The 18,298-nt window shown below is 43.9% G+C and overlaps 2 protein-coding genes across 2 annotated transcripts; both read left to right on the plus strand.

Moving 5' to 3' along the window:
* Window positions 1-901: 901 nt before the first annotated feature.
* On the plus strand, window positions 902-2,102 carry LOC123450536 (activating signal cointegrator 1-like). The gene is made up of 5 exons (XM_045127728.1): window positions 902-1,169; window positions 1,257-1,324; window positions 1,449-1,499; window positions 1,679-1,734; window positions 1,844-2,102. The coding sequence occupies exons 1-5, from the start codon at window positions 902-904 to the stop codon at window positions 2,100-2,102; spliced, it is 702 nt and encodes a 233-aa protein (XP_044983663.1).
* A 2,774-nt stretch (window positions 2,103-4,876) lies between these two features.
* Window positions 4,877-12,284, plus strand: LOC123450537. The gene is made up of 5 exons (XM_045127729.1): window positions 4,877-4,898; window positions 11,462-11,529; window positions 11,654-11,704; window positions 11,865-11,924; window positions 12,036-12,284. Exons 1-5 carry the CDS (start codon window positions 4,877-4,879, stop codon window positions 12,282-12,284), a joined length of 450 nt encoding a protein of 149 aa, XP_044983664.1.
* The last annotated feature ends 6,014 nt before the right edge of the window (window positions 12,285-18,298 follow it).

An 18,298-nucleotide genomic window follows, 5' to 3' on the forward strand; every position in this document is an offset into this window, starting at 1 on the left:
GACTCGTGAGTAGTTCACTTCAGACCTACGGGTCTGTAGTTAGTAGCTAGATTGCTTCTTCTCTCTCTTGGATCTTCAATACAAAGATCTTCATGGAGATCTATCCATGTAATTCTCTTTGGTAGTGTGTTTGTCGAGATCCGATGAATTGTGGATTTGTGATCAGATTATCTATGATATATATTTGAGTCTTTGCTGAGTTCTTATATGCATAATTTTTATATCCTTGTAAGTCTCTCCGAGTCATTGGTTTTGTTTGGCCAACTAGATCTATGATTCTTGCAATGGGAGAAGTGCTTGGTTTTGTGTTCTTACCGTGTGGTGACCTTTCCCAGTGACAGTAGGGGCAGGAAGGCACACATCGTGTAGTTTCCATCAAGGGTAACAAGATGGGCTTTGTCGTAGATATGAGATTGTCCATCTACATCATGTCATCTTGCTTAAGGCGTTACTCTGTTCTTTTGGACTTAATACACTAGATGCATGCTGGATAGCGGTCGACGTGTGGAGTAATCTGTACTATTAAAGTAGGATGTGCCGTCGTGATGGTTCAACCATGACAGATGGTTCGACCTCGCTAGCAGTTCCATCGATAGCTACGCAGGATCCATCACAACCTTCTCTCGCATGATTAAAAAAACGACCCACTCCTGGCCCACGTCACACGTCCCTCTCCCAGTCTCCCCCACCTCTCGCCCCAGATCCGTCCTCTCTCTCGATATCATGAGAAAAATCTCCGCCGCCGCCACCACACGCATATGAGGAAGACTGCATCAATCATCGCCGGCCGCCGGAACGGGAAGAAATCCAACCTACATCTCGCCGCCGCTCCGTTTTGATTCCGATTCTGGCCGCCAGCCGCCCTCTCCTCTCCCCTCCGGATGGACCACAAGGAGCGGCGATGCATGGCGGGGGCGGCGGTGGGCTGCGGAACCCGTGCCTGACGATGCACCAGTCGTGGTCGTCGCTGCTGGTGCACGACATCAAGCGCGTGGAGGGCCGCTTCTGTCAGTCGTTGGTCACAGGCCGCTTATGGATCCACGTCGCATCCAAGGTGCCCGACCCCGACACCGTCGCCGCCATGGAGGACTTTTACCGGGAGATCTACGCCCTCGACGGCGTCCACCACATCGACTTCCCCCACCACTACCCCGTATCCCGCCTCCTCGGTTCGTCCCATCCCAATCCCATCCATCGTCTTCCTCCTAAATCCTATTCTTGCTGACGCCATTGCCGATTATATATATATTTCTCAGGGTGCGTCGACGTGGTCGGCTGCGTCAGGTCCGAGGAGCTCGTCTGCTGGGAGGACGTGCCTCAATCAGTAAGACAGCTTCATTCCCTTTCCTCTACTGTTGTCCATGGCCTGGATTTGTGCAGCTTGACTGATTTGTACAGCCCACACAAACCATCGCTAAAATGGTGCTTCTTGAATGGATTGATTGCAGGTCAAGCTTGAAGGCTTGACTGACTTCTGCTGGATGTGCGAGAATCCGCAGGTAAAACACCCCCCAAAACCACCGATGTATCAGTCAGTCGCAATTACTATTTTGTCATTGGCTAGATTCACATCCCACCTTGTTGTTGATCGTTGCACCCACCTTATATGACCAAGGTTGAGATGCCTATTTTCTTCTTCCTATTTTTTACAATTTTCCATGCACTTCGAATTCTGCAGAAGCTGGTGGTTCCCTTTGAGATGCGCGGTTACCAGGGTGTGTACAATTTGGAGAAGGGTTAGTTACCGATGTTTGCTGCTAATATATTTAAGCAATGTTTTGCATCCTTCTATTCTCATTGTATGAATATCTTGAGCTTATTCTGTATCGTCCTGTGTTACATTGCAGGTCTACGAGGGAGCAGCCAGGGGCCTTTCGCCTGTTCAAGGTCCACTGCCGGTCAAGTTCCCGCTTCCAGATCCCAGAAACCCCTTGTCTCTCAAGCCGGGATCTCTCAATTTTGACTCTTCAAAGTCCGCCCTGGTCAAGACTGAGAGTGTTTCTGCAGCGATAGCCGGAACTAAAGCTGCCGCTACTCAGTATTCGAGGAAGGGTAGTACTGCTGCCAGGATCTCGTCGTATGCAAGCCTTTGCTCATGGTGAGGCTGAGTTTGGCGCTGCAGCGAGGCCAAGTGCATGGAGGAGCACCTCCATCCCCCAAGTACGACTTCCCATCTGACGCCCATGAAGCGAGTACTCTGCTTCTCTCTATTGCCTACATGGACAGATTTACGTGGAGTAGAAATTATAGGATTATAAGGTTGAATATAAGGAGGAACAGAACATATGGCTAGCTAGATATTTGTTCAGGAATATTTTCAAGTCAACCTATGAGAGCCCCTTTTCTGCCATGGATTTGGATTCTTTGCAGATGGCGTAGAAGAGAGATGAGAAAGATATCCTCTCAAATGGATATGAACAGTTTAGTTCCTCCCTCTGTTATGGTTCCACAACCTGAGATTTCCAACTCCAAACTTTACCTCCCTACCAGGTACGACTATCTCATACTTCCTTCGTTCCTAAATATAAGCCTTTGAAGAGATTCCACTATGAGACTATATATGGAGCAAAATGAGTGAATCTATACTCTATTGTATGTCTATATACATTCATATGTAGTTTTTTAATGGAAACTCTAAAAAGACTTATATTTAGGAACGGAGGGAGTACATGACATCACCTTATTGTCACTGTCTCAGCTACAAGTGGAATATTTGGTCTTTATAGGTTGCTATTTTTTCTTTGTTGTTGATATTGTACACCACAAACTGTGATGTGATCTGCTACCTACACATATGAACGGCTATATGTTTGCATAAATTAGCTCCAGTTTCATGTCAGTTTAAAAGAGTACATGTTTTTGTAATTTGGTGGTTGATAAATGGAGGAAAGTTCCAGATAAAAGGACGTGGTGGAGGGCGTTTCTCTTGTCGGGGTTGCCCTGGATGTGAGAATCCTACTTGGTGAAAGTCATTGGCGTGCTTCTCTCTCTTATGTCATCTTGTACAAATATATGGGAGGTTTGCTCTTCCTTATATCATTGCTTATTACACATGGCAAAGCTATACTCTAGAATTAATCATTATTAACCACTTTACAAGGAGAAAATGTGACTATTTTGGCAGCCATATGTTCATGATGTGAAATAGGTTGTTATTTTATAGCATCCCACATGTACTAGACAACGCAACAATATTTATCATGTTTCAACACACGGGTCTTTTGGTACAAAGGAAAAAGGGCAACTATTGTATTTGTTAACACTCTTGCCGCTATAAAGGAAAAGGTATATATTCTTGCATATCTTTTTATTTTATCTCGTTGTGTAGTTTGCGTTTTTCCTTTTCATTTCTATGTTGTTAGATGATGGTAAGTGATATTTTGCTACTAGATGTAGGGTTTCATAGTGCCTTTTGGTCAGTGCAATACATCATAGGTCCTACAAAGGAGAAACATGTCTCCTCTGCCGGCCTACATATAAATTTTTCAGGTTATGCTAGCTAGCATATGTTGCAACCAAAAAAAATTGGATCAATTTCAGTCATGCAGACATAGCATACGCTTGATCATCTTTCTTTTCTCTAGAAGGTACGCTTTAAACAAAAAGGATTTGATCACAATTTGTAATAATACATCTCCTCACTGTCCCTAACAATACATTGAATCTTTTTGCAGGAATATATATTGTGCGAAGCAAATAAGTGTCTTAGAAGAAAAGTAAGATTCCTTGCAAAATAGTATAGTACAAAGTTCTCCCTCCTCCTAATTCTGGGTTCTGCATAATTAACTAACATAGTAAACTCCCTTGCTTTCTGCATAGTTAACTAACAGCAAGGACACTACAAAGGTGGTATATTCCTTTAGTTTATTGTAATTCTCCTTGTGAAAGCCTTTCCTGTACGCCAAAGTTTGTATAGCTAGCATGATTGGTATGATTCGAATCTTGATTGTAGACCTGTGAATTGGCCAAGTTCTATCTTTTTTATAATTTATTTATATTCCGTTTGCAAGAGCAAACTTATACTCTGCAAATCTTGTTTGAAGAATGGTTGTGGCGAACATGATCACTTTTTGTGTGCTAACTCCAGCTCTACACTAGAGGTTACATACATAGCAAAGAAGATTCATGATGCTGGTTCTAAGTATATATTTTATCTGTGAGTGACCAAAAATTGATGATGCACTTACATCGACCAGTATAGTTGGCTCATTATATTTGGGTATACTATAGCTAGGAAAAACTATATAATTCTTTTTTACATCATTGTTTCAGTCTTTTATTTGTGTACAAATTAATGGCGAAGAAGACGGAAAGTGAAAGGAAGTAGGAACAACCTTATATTCTTTCGAGGGAGGGGAATGTTGTTAGGGACACGGTCATGCTTCATTAACATTGACGAGCATGAGGATTGTTGGAGAAAGGAAGTGGTTGAAAATGGCATGTGGGGGCGTGTAGAGTCTACGATTTAATTTTATTTCACTGTGAGATTGGTGGACTGTCATGAAAAAACATAGGGTGTGTCTTGGAGTGTAAAGGTAATTATTTCATAGGTCAATAAAATCCAAAATTTTAATCCATAGCAACAAAAGGATATATAGTTATCCCTACGCATACTATTTATGACATGGTTGATGGGGCGAATGGCGATGTGCCATGCCCTATGGTGCTCACCTCATAAAAATATTTTTAATCCATAGCAACAAAAGGATATATAGTTATCCCTACTCGTACTATTTATGACATGATTGATGGGGTGAATGACGATGTGCCATGCCATATGGTGCTCACCTCATAAAAATGGAGGCTCCACATCCCCACCCTACTATGACTTTGATAATGGGTGTAAACAACGGTTACATGAAGAGTTGATGTCGGCATGGTGAAAAAGGACATTGACGGTAGAATGTAAGAGAGAAGATGGCAAAGCGTAGATAGTATGTATGGTAGAAGGGGCCGATGCGCGACTAGAGGACGTGATGATGAACTTATCACTTCTGCAGAAAAGAGAAGAAAAGGCTCTGTGTGCTTAGATAGAGGAAAAAGAATATATCATCCTATGGCAACGCACAGGCACTTAACTAGTAGTAGTAGATGCAGAAAGTATCGGTCTACTTGTTTCGGACGTGATACCTATAGATATAAGCATTGCCATAGATAACGTCACGACTTTGGGAGGTTCTATAAACTGCTTGACAGTAATTCGTTCACCCACCGTCTACTTTCTTTCATGAGAGAAGCCACTAGTGAACACTACGGCCCCCGGGTCTATTCACACCTATCGTTTCCACTTTCGCTTTTACTTTGCTTTGTTACTTTGTTGCTTTCAGTTCTCACTTGGCAAACAATATATAAGGGATTGACAACCCCTTCATAGCGTTGGGAGCAAGCTCTTTGTGTTTGTGCAGGCACTTGTGATACTCCTTCACTGGATCGATACCTTGGTTCTCAAAACTGAGGGAAATACTTACCACCGATGTGCTACATCACCCTTTCCGCTTCGAGGAAACACCAACGCAAGGCTCCAAGGCCACGGGCAAATCCTTTGCATATTTTCCTAGGAAGTCCCTAAAGGCACAGCCGTAGTAGAAGGATTCCGGTGCCGTTGCTGAGGAGAATCAAGACAAGAATAGTCTCCCGTCAGCAGGCTTGTTTCTGGCGCCGTTGGAAGGTCTTTTGTCGCAGTAGCAAGAAGAATTTCTGGCGCCATTGCTGGGGAAGGAGAGATCTATCCAAGTAGGTCTCACAAACTCATCTTTTGCATTTACGTTTTATTGCCAGTTGCCTCTCGTTTTCCTCTCCCCCACTTCACATTTGTCGTTTTCATTTGCCATTCTCTTTTGCCTTTTTGCTTTTCTCCTTTGCCGTTTTCTTTTGCCTTTTGCCTTTTTTCCGGTTTTCTTGCTTTCTTGTGTGCTTGTTTGTTTGTTGAAGTCATCATGGCTGAAAACACCAAACTTTGCGACTTCTCGAGTACCAATAATAATGATTTTATTAGTACTCCGATTGCTCCCGCCACTAGTGCGGAATCGTATGAAATCAACGCAGCTTTGCTGAATCTTGTTATGAAAGAGCAATTCTCTGGCCTTCCTAGTGAAGATGCCGCATCCCATCTCAATAACTTCATTGAGCTTTGTGATATGCAAAAGAAAAGAGATGTGGATAATGACGTATTAAGTTGAAGCTTTTTCCTTTCTCGTTGCGAGATCGCACAAAAACTTGGTTTCTTTCTTTGCCCAAAAATAGTATCGATTCTTGGGATAAGTGCAAAGATGCTTACATATCCAAGTATTTTCCACCGACTAAGATTATCTCCTTACATAACGATATCATGAATTTCAAGCAACTTGATCATGAACATGTTGCACAATCTTGGGAGAGGATGAAGCTTATGATTAGAAATTGTCCCGCTCATGGCTTGAGTTTGTTGATGATTATACAAATCTTTTACGTTGGCTTGAATTTCTCTTCTCGCAATATCTTGGACTCCGCCTAAGGTGGAACGTTCATGGAAATCACGTTAGGAGACGCTACAAAACTCCTAGACAATATCATGACCAACTACTCTCAGTGGCATACTGATAGGTCACCTGCTAGCGAAAAGGTACATGCTATAGAAGAAATTAACTCGCTTAGTGCTAAGATGGACGAGTTGATGAATTTTGTTGCTAGTAGAAACGCTCCTTTAGATCCTAATGACATACCACTATCTTCCTTGATTGAGAGTAGCAACCCTAGTTTGGACGTTAACTTTGTTGGTAGGAACAATTTTGGCAACAACAATGCTTTTAGAGGAAACTATGTTCCTAGGCCTTTCCCTAGTAACTCCTATAAAAATTATGGCAATTCCTACAACAACACTTATGGAAATCACAACAAATTACCCTCTGATTTAGAGAGTAATATCAAAGAGTTCATCAACTCTCAAAAGATTTTCAATGCGTCCATAGAGGAAAAACTACTCAAAATTGACGATTTGGCTAAGAGCGTTGATAGAATATTTTGTGATATTGATGCTTTCAAAGTTAGATGTGCTCCTCCCAAGGTCAACTTGGATGAAACTTTGAAAGCTATGCGTGTCTCCACGAATGAGAGCAAAGAAAGAACCGCCCAAATTTGCGCTAGGCATGAATGGTTTAAAAGGGTGCGTTCTAGTGATGCAAATCATGAAGATATTGAATCTTTGTTTTCGCGTGTCAAACCTATTGATGAAGGGGCTCGATATGAATCCACTTTGGTTGAAAAACGCCCCAATGATTCAGAATCCACCTATCTTGATGATAAAGGTGTGGAGAGTGGAGTAGAAGAAATCAAAATTTTGGGTAGTAATGAAACTCCCACTTTGGATTTCAAGGAATTCAATTATGATAATTGCTCCTTGTTTGAATTCAACTCTTTGATGCAGTCCATTGCAAACTCTCCACATGCTTATAGCCAAAGCAAAGCCTTTACCGCGCATATCGTAGACGCTATGATGAAATCTCTTGAAGAGAAGCTCGAACTAGAAGTCTCTATACCTAGAAAACTTCATGATGAGTGGGAACCTACTATAAAAATCAAGATCAAAAACTATGAGTGCAATGCTTTGTGTGATTTGGGTGCTAGTGTTTCCGCGATTCCAAAATCTTTATGTGATATTCTTGGTTTTCATGAGATTGAAGAGTGTTCTCTTAATTTGCATCTTGCGGATTCTACTGTCAAGAAACCCATGGGAAGGATCGATGATGTTCTTATTGTTGCAAATAAGAACTATGTACCCGTGGATTTCATTGTACTTGACATAGATTGCAATCCTTCATGTCCCATTATTCTTGGTAGACCTTTCCTAAGGACTATTGGTGCTATCACCGATCTGAAGGAAGGGAATACTAGATTTCAATTTCCCCTAAAGAAGGGCATGGATCACTTTCCTATAAAGAAAATAAGATTGCCTTATGAATCTATGATGAGGGCTAATTATGGTTTGAGCACCAAAGATGACTATACGTGCTTCCGTCACCTTTTGCCTAGCTAAGGGCGTTAAACAATAGCGCTTGTTCGGAGGCAACCCAACGAATCTATCCTTTTTCTTTCTGTTTTGTGTTTTCCACACTTTCATAATTCTGTTATGATTGTGTTTTTTGTGTTTCTTTTTGCATTTGTGCCAAGCAAAACCGTTATGATTAGTCTTGGAGATGATCGTTTGGTCATGGTGGAAAACACAGAAACTTTCTGCTCACGAAAGGAATTTTCGTTTTTTTCTGTAAGAGCTTTTGAGTTGATTCTTTTTGCTGCTGATGGCTGCGCAAATTATTCAGACTGTCGTAATTTTGCAGAATTTGTGAAGTACCATAAGTATACTAAGCATACAGATTGCTACAGACTGGTCTGCTCTTAACAGATTCTGTTTTTGTTGTGTTGGTTGCTTATTTTGATGAAACTATGGATAGTATCGGGGGGTATTAGCCATGGAAGATTGAAAATACAGTAACCCAACATCAACATAAGTAGAATTCAAGTTGCTACAGTACATAAGGAAGTGGTGGTTTGCTATCTTATACTAATGTTATCACGAGTTTCTGTTTAAGTTTCGTGTTGTGAAGTTTTCAAGTTTTGGGTGAAGTTCTTATGGACAAAAAGATGAAGAGTGGAAAGAGCTCAAGCTTGGGGATTCCCAAGGCACCCCAAGATGATTCAAGGATGCCGTAAAAGCCTAAGATTGGGGATGCCCCGGGAAGGCATCCCCTCTTTCGTCTTCAATCCATCGGTAACGTTACTTGGGGCTATATTTTTATTCAACACATGTTATGTGTTTTGCTTGGAGCGTATTGTATCATAGGAGTCTTTTATTTTTGTTGTGTCACAATCATCCTTGCTGCACACCTAGAGAGAGAGAGACATGCACTCACCGTGATTTTGTCGAGCTTCACTTATATCCTTTGGTGAGACAATTCAGTTCATATGTGCTCCACATATATCTTTTGAGCTAGTTGATTTTGCTCTATGTGCTTCACTTATATATTTTAGAGAACGGCGGTGCGTGGCTTGGTAGTTGATCTATGCTTTGAAAGTAGTCTCAAAAGGGGTAGTTATCCAAAGGGATACAAAAACTTCCACCTTCATGTGCATTTAATAGTTAGAGAAGTTTGATTCATCTCAACTAGTTTTGAGTTGTGGTTATGGTAATATTGAAGTTATATTAGTAAGGTGTTGTGGATCTAGAAATACTTGTGTTGACGTTGGTGATTCCCGTAGAATGCACGTATGGTGAACCGCTATGTGATGAAGTCTGAGCATGATTAGTCTATTGATTGTCATCCTTTGTGTGGCGATCGGGATCGCGCGATGGTTTAGACCTACCAACCCTTCCCCTAGGAGTATGCGTTGAATGCTTTGTTTCGATTAATAATAAAACTTTTGCAACAAGTATATGAGTTCTTCATGACTAATGTTGAGTCCATGGTTTCGATGCACTTTCACCTTCCACCATCACTATCTTCTTTAGTGTCGTGCAACTTCCGCCGGTGCACAAAACCCACCATTAGCCTCCCTCAAAACAGCCACCATACCTACCTACTATGGTTTTTTCAAAGTCATTCCGAGATATATTGCCATGCAACTACCACCATGACATGTGCCACCACGTCTACATTTCCATTGCATGATCGTAAGATAGCTAGCATGGTGTTTCCATTAATGTCCATGCCATGCTAGATCATTGTCACGGTACACTACCGAAGGCATTCCATATAGAGTCATCGTTGCTCTAAGTTTTGAGTTGTAAGTGTGATGATCATAGTTGATGGAGCATTGTCCCATGTGAGGAAATAAAAGATGCCAAAGATGCCCACCAAAAAAAGAGGCCAAAGAGCCCATTCAAAAAAATGAGAGAAAAAGAGAGAAGGGACAATGCTACCACTCTTTCCACACTTGTGCATATTAAGCACCATGATCTTCATGATTGAGAGTCTCTCCTTTTGTCACCACCATATATCTAGTGGGAAATTTTCATTATATAACTTGGCTTGTATATTCCAATGATAGGCTTCCTCAAATTTGCCTTAGGTATTCGTGAGCAAGCAAGTTGGATGCACACCCACTAGTTTTCTTTAAGAGCTTTCACATACTCTTAGCTCTAGTGCATCATTTGTATGGCAATCCCTACTCATTCACATTGATATCTATTGATGAGCATCTCCATAGCTCATTGATTATGCCTAGTTAATGTGACCATCTTCTCCTTGTTTTTCTTGCACCCTCCACCACACCCCACACCACTTATAGTGCTAAAACCATGGCTCACGCTCATGTATTGCGTGAGAGTTGAAAAAGTTTGAGGAAGTAAAGGTGTGGAAACAATTACTTGGCCAATACCGGGGTTGTGCATGATTTAAATTCGTTGTGCAATGATGATAGAGCATAGCCAGACTATATGATTTTGTAGGGATAACTCTCTTTTGGCCATGTTATTTTGAAAGTTCATGATTACTTTGCTAGTTTGCTTGAAGTATTATTGTTTCCACGACAATAGCAAGCTATTGTTTTGAATCTAATGGATCTGAACATTCACGTCACATAAGAGGAGTTACAAAGGACATCTATGTTAGGTAGCATGAAAGCATCCAAAATTCATTCTTTATCACTTCCCTACTCGAGGACGAGCAGGAGTTAAGCTTGGGGATGCATGATACATCTCAAACGTATCTATAATTTTTGATGGTTTCACGTTGTTATCTTGTCAACTTCGGATGTTTTGTTTACCTTTTATATCTTTTTTGGGACTAACTTATTAACTCAGTGCCAAGTGTCAGTTCCTATTTTTCTCTGTTTTTGACTATTTTCAGATCTGATTTTGGAACGGAGTCCAAACGAAATAAAATCTCCAAAATGATTTTCTCCAGAACGTAAGAAGATCGGGAGGCTTGAGGGCCAAGCAAGTGGGCCCATAGGGAGCCCACAAGCCCTGTTGCCGCGGCCAGGGGGGAGGTCGCGGCAACCAAGTTTGTGGCCTCCCTAGCGCCTCCCTGCCCTAGGTCTTTGGCCTATATATTCCCTAAAAATCCAGAAAAAAATCAGGGCGTCCACGAAAACATTTTTCCGCCGCCGCAAGCTTCCGTTTCCGCGAGATCTCATCTAGAGACCCTTCCCGGTGCCGTGCCGGAGGGGACTTTGGAGTTGGAGGGTTTCTTCATCAACATCATCGCTCCTCCAATGACTCGTGAGTAGTTCACTTCAGACCTATGGGTCCGTAGTTAGTAGCTAGATGGCTTCTTTTCTCTGTTGGATCTTCAATACAAAGTTCTCCATGATCTTCATGGAGATCTATCCGATGTAATTATCTTTGGCGGCGTCCACCACATCGACTTCCCCCGCCACTACCCCGTATCCCGCCTCCTCGATCCGTCCCATCCCAATCCCATCCATCGTGTTCCTCCTAAATCCTATTCTTGCTGACGCCATTGCCGATTATATATATATTTCTCAGGGTGCATCGACGTGGTCAGCTGCATCAGGTCCGAGGAGCTCGTCTGCTGGGAGGACGTGCCTCAATCAGTAAGACAGCTTCATTCCCTTTCCTCTCCTCTTGTCCATGGCCTGGATTTGTGCAGCTTGACTGATTTGTACAGCCCACTCAAACCATCACTAAAGTGGTGCTTCTTGAATTGATTGATTGCAGGTCAGGCTTGAAGGCTTGACTGACTTCTGCTCGCTGTGCAAGAATCCGCAGGTAAAACACCCCCCAAAACCACCGATGTATCAGTCAGTCACAATTACTATGCTGTCATTGGCTAGATTCACATCCCACCTTGCTGTTGATCGTTGCACCCACCTTATATGACCAAGACTGAGATGCCTGTTTTCTTCTTCCTATTTTTTACAATTTTCAGAAGCTGGTCGTTCCCTTTGAGATGCGCGGTTACCAGGGTGTGTACAATTTGGAGAGAAAGGTTAGTTACCAATTGTTGCTGCTAATATATTTAAGCAATGTTTTGCATCCTTCTTTTCTCACTGTATGAATATCTTGAGCTTATTATGTATCGTCCTGTGTTACATTGCAGGTCTACGAGGGAGTAGCCAGGGGCCTTTCGCCTGTTCAAGGTCCACTGTCGGTCAAGTTCCCGCTTGCAGATCCCAGAAACCCCTTGTCTCTCAAGCCGGTATCTCTCAATTTCGACTCTTCAAAGTCCTCCCTGGTCAAGACTGAGAGTGTTTCTGCAGCGATAGCCGGAGCTAGAGCTGCCGCGACTCAGTATTCGAGGAAGGGTAGTAGTGCTGCCAGGATCTCGTCGTATGCAAGCCTTTGCTGATGGTGAGGCTAAGTATGGCGCTGCAGCGAGGCCAAGTGCGTGGAGGAGCACCTCCATCCCCCAAGTACGACTTCCCATCTGATGCCCATGAAGCGAGTACTCGGCTTCTCTCTATTGCCTACACTGCTTCTCTCTGCACGGCCGAGGAACCACCAGACAGCTTGCTTCATCTCCTGGACTCGCCCTGGGATTGCGAGGCCGGTCACGGGGAAGCGCTTCCTGCCTGGGCTAGGGGTGCGCGCCATGCCGCAGAGGTGGGGGTGGCGCATCTTGGTCCTTGTCGTTTGCTAGGAACGGTTGGGGTCAAAATGAGTACGAGAACGCCGCGGAATCACCAGAGTGGCGACGAGCTCCTCGATGCGCTGGAGCTAGCCGTTGTGGCGGTCAGGGGCGGACCGGTAGTGCAGCAGCTAGGTTGCCATGGCAAGCTCACGCCGGCCATGCGGCATCTCCGGCCTGGCGTGCGAGGCCGACCTAGAAGCCCGGACGAGCGACGGAGTGGCGGTGCGGCCGTCAGGCTGCTCGGTAGCCGGCTAGGAGGAACCTTGCTGTCCTTGAGCGTCGAGGCCTGTGGCGGCATTCTCCATTGGCGATGGTGACCAGCGCACGCCGACGGGGCCCACAGGCACTATCTGAGAAATGCGGGTGGCGCCGTGCTCGGTGCGAGCCCGACGAGCATCAGCCATCGGAGCGACGAAGCTTGGTGAAGGCGGATCTTGGAGGAACCTTGACACGACCCCTACCTGGCGCGCCAAATATTAGATTTCGGGCTCCGCAAAACGCTAAAGATTCGAACTCAGGGGCGTGTACGAATATCTCGCTCGGGCTCGCCTCACCTAACTCGCTACTCGCTGGGGATGGCAGAGAACTCACTCGATGGTTAGGAAGACACAGAACACGACAGTTTACCCATGTTCGGGCCGCTGAGAACCATAATACGCTACTGCTGCTTTGGTGGATTGCCTCTCGTGGAGGTTGGTGGATGAACTAGTACAGTGTTTGAGGGCATCCGTAGGCTGGGTGGCCTTTGTGTGGTGCTAGTGGGTGAGTGAATGAATCGGGGGGGCTCTATGAAGTAACCTACTATATATATATATATAGTGGCGGCCCCAGTCCTCTTTCCTTATTGTTTTGGCGGAAAGGGATCCCACAATGGCCAATTTTGAAGGGGAACAGGGGAACATGCTTCCCCTGTCCAAAACGTGGTCTTTGCCTGCAAAGAGGCTGTGAGCACAGTAGGGACGGGTCCAGGGGTGACGTCCGTCCTGACGGCGGGCAGCGATGGCCTTGTTGCACCAGAATGGAAACCTTTGGAAGATGCCTTGGGAACCCGCATACATCTATCCCTCCTTTGCACGAGAGGGGAAACTGCACCATCCTACAATCCGCTGCTCGCCTATCCTTTCCCCGGGTCATCCTTGACTCCTGAGGCCGGGTCTTGCCTCGGAATCTCCGCCGCCCCGGAGGGGTCCTGAGGAGGCCCCCTACGGGTTTTTGTGCTGCTCCTCCTCGTGAGGCTCGGGCCCTCGCGAGGGCCTTGCCCTGAGTGGTGTCATGCATGGTTGTGCTTGATTGTGTGTGGGCCAGCCCCGGGCCACAGGCATGCAGGTCTGGGTACCCCCATTCCTAGAACGCCAACATACGGAACGAGTAAAGAGACTTGCCGGTAACGAGATTGAACTAGATATGGAGATACCGATGATTGAATCTCGGGCAAGTAACATACCGATGGACAAAGGGAATAGCATACGGGATTAACTAAATCCTTTACATAGAGGTTCAACTGATGAAGATCTTCGTAGAAAATGTAGGAGCCAATATGGGCATCCACGTCCCGCTATTGGTTATTGACCGGAGAGTGTCTTAGGCCATGTCTGCATAGTTCTCGAACCCGCAGGGTCTGCACACTTAAGGTTCGGTGACGTTTTGATATAGTTTAATTATAGATGTTGGTAACCGAAGGTTATTCGGAGTCACAGATAAGATCCCAGACATCACAAGGGCTTCCGGAATGGTCCATATACGAAGACTTAAATATAGGAAGTATCCATTTGGCTTCCTGATGGTTTTGGGGCATTATCGGTAAAGTACCGGGAGTGATAAATGGGTTCCGGAGTTCTACCGGGAGGGGCCACCCACCCGGGTGAGAACTAAAGAAGCCCAAGGGTGGCGCACCAACCCTTGGTGGGCTGGTGGCCATACCAAAGAGGCTATTTCAGCCAAGGGAGAAAAAGGAAAGGAGGAAGGGCCAAAAACCGAATTGGGAAGGAGGACTCCTTCCAAGTTGTATTGGAGGAGGACTCCTCCTCCACCTATTTTCTCGGCCGAACCCTAGAGCCTTGCCTGAGGGCGCCACCCCTCCCCTCCCTCCTATATATAGTGGAGATGAGAGAGACTTTTGGCACCTCAAGCCAAGGCACAGCTCGCTCTCCCTCCACCACTTTGTGATACCTCGTAGCTAGTTCGGTATGGTACGGCGAAGCCCTACCAGAGTAGCTCCACCACCATCACCGCCACGCATCACACTACCGGAGAATTCAGCAACATCTTCGTCTATCTTTCTGGCTAAAGAAGGCGGAGATTGTCATCGAGCTGCACGTGTGCTGAGCGCGGAGGTGTCGTTCGTTCGGCACTAGATCGGGACTGATCGTGATGAGATCGCGGGACGATTCATGATGAGATCGCGGGACGGACTGCGATTTGGATCACGAAGATGTTCTACTACATCAACCGCATTTTATACGCTTCCGCTTAGCAATCTACAAGGGTATGTGGATTTGAACTCCCCTCTCATAGATGATCATCACCATGGATAGGTCTTTCGTGTGCATAGGAAATTTTTTGTTTCCCATGCAACGTTCCCCATCAGTGCCATCATGAGCTAGGTTCATGCGTAGATGATATCTTGATTAGAACACAAAAGAGTTTACGGGTATTGATGTTCAATTTGTTGGCCTCCTTACTCTTTTCTTGATTCGGCGGTATTGTTCGATTGAAGCGGCCCGGACCAACATTACTCGTATGCTTACGAGAGACCGGTTTCATCAACTAACATGTAACATGTTACTTAAATATGACTGGCAGGTGTCTATTTCTTCAACTTAAGTTGAATCGGATTTGACCGAGGCGGACCTTGGAGAAGGTTAAATAGCAACTTGTGTATCACCGTTGTGGTTTTGCGTAAGTAAGATGAGATCATACTAGATACCCATAGGAGCCACGTAAAACAAGCAACAACAAATTAGAGGATGTCTAACTTTTTTTCTAGGGTATGCATGTGATGTTCTGTGGCCACATCCATGATATGATATATTGGATGTATGAGATGATCATGGTGTAGTAGTTAAATATTGACTTACACGTCGATGCTACGGCAACCGGCAGGAGCTATAGGGTTGTCTTCAATTATTTTACGCTTGGTAATGCTTTGCTTTATTGCTAGTAGTAGCTTTAGTAGTAATAGCATACTTGGCGTTACAACCTCGATGGTAGCACAATGATGGAGATCATAGTGTGGCGCCGGTGACGATAGAGATCATGGCAGTGCTTTGGTGATGGAGATCAAGAAGAACAAATTCATGGCCATATCATGTCACTTATGATTTACATGTGGTGTTAATCCTTTTATGCACCTTATTTTGCTTAGGACGACGGTAGCATTACAAGGTGATTCCTCACTAATATTTCAAGATAAAATTGTGCTCTCCCCGACTGTGCACTATTGCGACAGTTCGTCGTTTCGAGACACCACGTGATGATCGGGTGTGATAGACTCTACGTTCACATACACCGGGGTGCAAAACAGTTGCACACGCGGAACAGTCGAGTTAAACTTGACGAGCCTAGCATGTACAAACATGACCTTGGAACATAGGAGACCGAAAGGTCGAGCATGAGTCATATAGTGGATATGATCAACATGAAGATGATCACCATTTAAGCTAAACTCAACTCGCGTGATGATCTGACTTGAGTTAGTGAATTTGGACCATGTACCACTCGAATAACTAGAGGGATGTCAATTTGAGTGGGAGTTATTAAGTAATATGATTATTTGAAGTCATTATCATGAACATAGTAAAAATGTCTTTGCAAATTATGTTGTAGCTTGCGCTTTCACTCTACTCTTTTTGACATGTTCCTAGAGAAAACTTAGTTGAAAGATGATAGTAGCAATTCCGCGGACTGGGTCCATAAACTGAGGATTGTCCTCAATGCTGCCTAGAAGGCTTATGTCCTTAATGCACCGCTAGGTGTGCTAAACACCGAGCGTCGTCTGTAGATGTTGCGAACATCTGACATACATGTTTTTTATGACTACATGATAGTTCAGTCCATAATGCTTAAACGGCATAGAATTGAGGTGTCGAAGAAGTTTCGGATGTCACGGGACATATGACATGTTCCAACAGACGAAATTGGGATTTCAGGCGCGTGCCCGTGTTGAGAAGTATAAGACCTCCGACAAGATTCTTTGTCTACAAAGTAACGGAGAAAAGCACAATCATTGAGCATGTGCTCACATTGTGTGGGTACTACAATCGCTTGAATCAAGTGGGAGTTGATCTTCCGGATAAGATAGTGATTGGCATAGTTCTCCAAAGTCACTGCCACCAAGCTACTGAGCTTCGTGATGAACTATAACATGTCAGGGATAGAGATGATGATCCCTGAGTTATTCGCGATGTTTGACATCGCGAAAGTAGAAATAAAGTAGGAGCATCAATTGTTGATGGTTAGTGAAACCACTAGTTTCGAGAAGGGCAAGGGAAAAAAGTATACTTCATGAATGGCAAACCAGTTGCCACTCTAGTGAAGCAATCCAAGGTTGAACCCGAACCCGAGACTAAGTGCTTCTAATATGAGGGGAACAGTCACTGAAGCAGCACTTCCCTTGATACTTGGTAGATGAGAAGGCTGGCAGAGTCACCGAAAGTATATTGGATATACATGATATTGATGTGTACCTTACTAGTACTCCTAGTAGCACAGGGGTATTTGGTACCTTTTCCGTTGCTAAGTGTTAGTAACTCGAAGTAAAAGCTACAAACTAAACGGAGACAAGCTAATGGCAAGGTGACCATGTGTGTTGGAAGTGTTTCCAAGGTTGATGTGATCACCATCGCACGCTCCCTGTACTTTCAAGATTAGTGTTGAACCTAAATGTTGTTTGGTGTTTGCGTTGAGCATGAACATGATTGGATTGTGTTTATTGCAATACGGTTATTCATTTAAAGAGAATAATGGTTATTTTGTTGCCTTGAATAATACCTTCAATGGTGATACACCTAATATGAATGTTTTATTGAATCTTGATAGTAGTATTACACATGTTCTTAATATTTGATGCCAAAAGATACAAAGTAGTAATGATAGTACCACTTACTTGTGGCACTGCTTGAGTCATATTGCTATAAAACGCATGACGAAGATCCATACTGATGGATCTATGGACTCACTCATTTTTTAAATGTTTGAGACATGTGAACCATGTCTATTGGTGTAAACGCATGAAGAAACTCCATGCACATGGATCGTTTGGACTCATTTGATTTTGAATCACTTGAGATATGCAAATCATGCCACATGGGCAAGATGACTAAATGCCTCATTTTCCAGTGAGATGTAACAACAAAGTGACTTGTTGGAAAAAATATGTTTTGATGTATGCAGTCCAATGAGTGGTAAGACACGAAGTGGATATCGTTATGTTATTACTTCACTCATGATTTGAGTAGATACCAGTGTATTTGCATGATGAATTACAAGTCTGAAATATTGAAGAGTTCAAACAATTTCAGAGTGAAGTTGAAGATCATCATGACAAGAGGATAATATGTCTATGATGTGATTGTGGAGGTAAATATATATCTGAGTTGCGAGTTTGGTAAACATTTAAGACACTATGAAAATTGTTTCACAACTCATGCCACTTGGAACACCATAGTGTGATATGGTGTGTCCGAACGTCATAGTCGCGCCTTATTGGATATGGTGCATACCATGATGTCTCT

The sequence above is a fragment of the Hordeum vulgare genome, chromosome 4H (genome assembly GCF_904849725.1).
Source record: "Hordeum vulgare subsp. vulgare chromosome 4H, MorexV3_pseudomolecules_assembly, whole genome shotgun sequence".
Classification (NCBI taxonomy): domain Eukaryota; kingdom Viridiplantae; phylum Streptophyta; class Magnoliopsida; order Poales; family Poaceae; genus Hordeum; species Hordeum vulgare.

Bases quoted from the DNA above. Each gene is read 5' to 3' on its own strand.
- LOC123450536 (XM_045127728.1), top strand. From the start codon at position 902: ATGCATGGCGGGGGCGGCGGTGGGCTGCGGAACCCGTGCCTGACGATG. The intron at 1,325-1,448 runs GTAAGACAGCTT...GATTGATTGCAG, and splicing joins GGGAGGACGTGCCTCAATCA to GTCAAGCTTGAAGGCTTGAC. The intron at 1,500-1,678 runs GTAAAACACCCC...CGAATTCTGCAG, and splicing joins GGATGTGCGAGAATCCGCAG to AAGCTGGTGGTTCCCTTTGA.
- LOC123450537 (XM_045127729.1), top strand. From the start codon at position 4,877: ATGGTGAAAAAGGACATTGACG. The intron at 11,530-11,653 runs GTAAGACAGCTT...GATTGATTGCAG, and splicing joins GGGAGGACGTGCCTCAATCA to GTCAGGCTTGAAGGCTTGAC. The intron at 11,705-11,864 runs GTAAAACACCCC...TACAATTTTCAG, and splicing joins CGCTGTGCAAGAATCCGCAG to AAGCTGGTCGTTCCCTTTGA.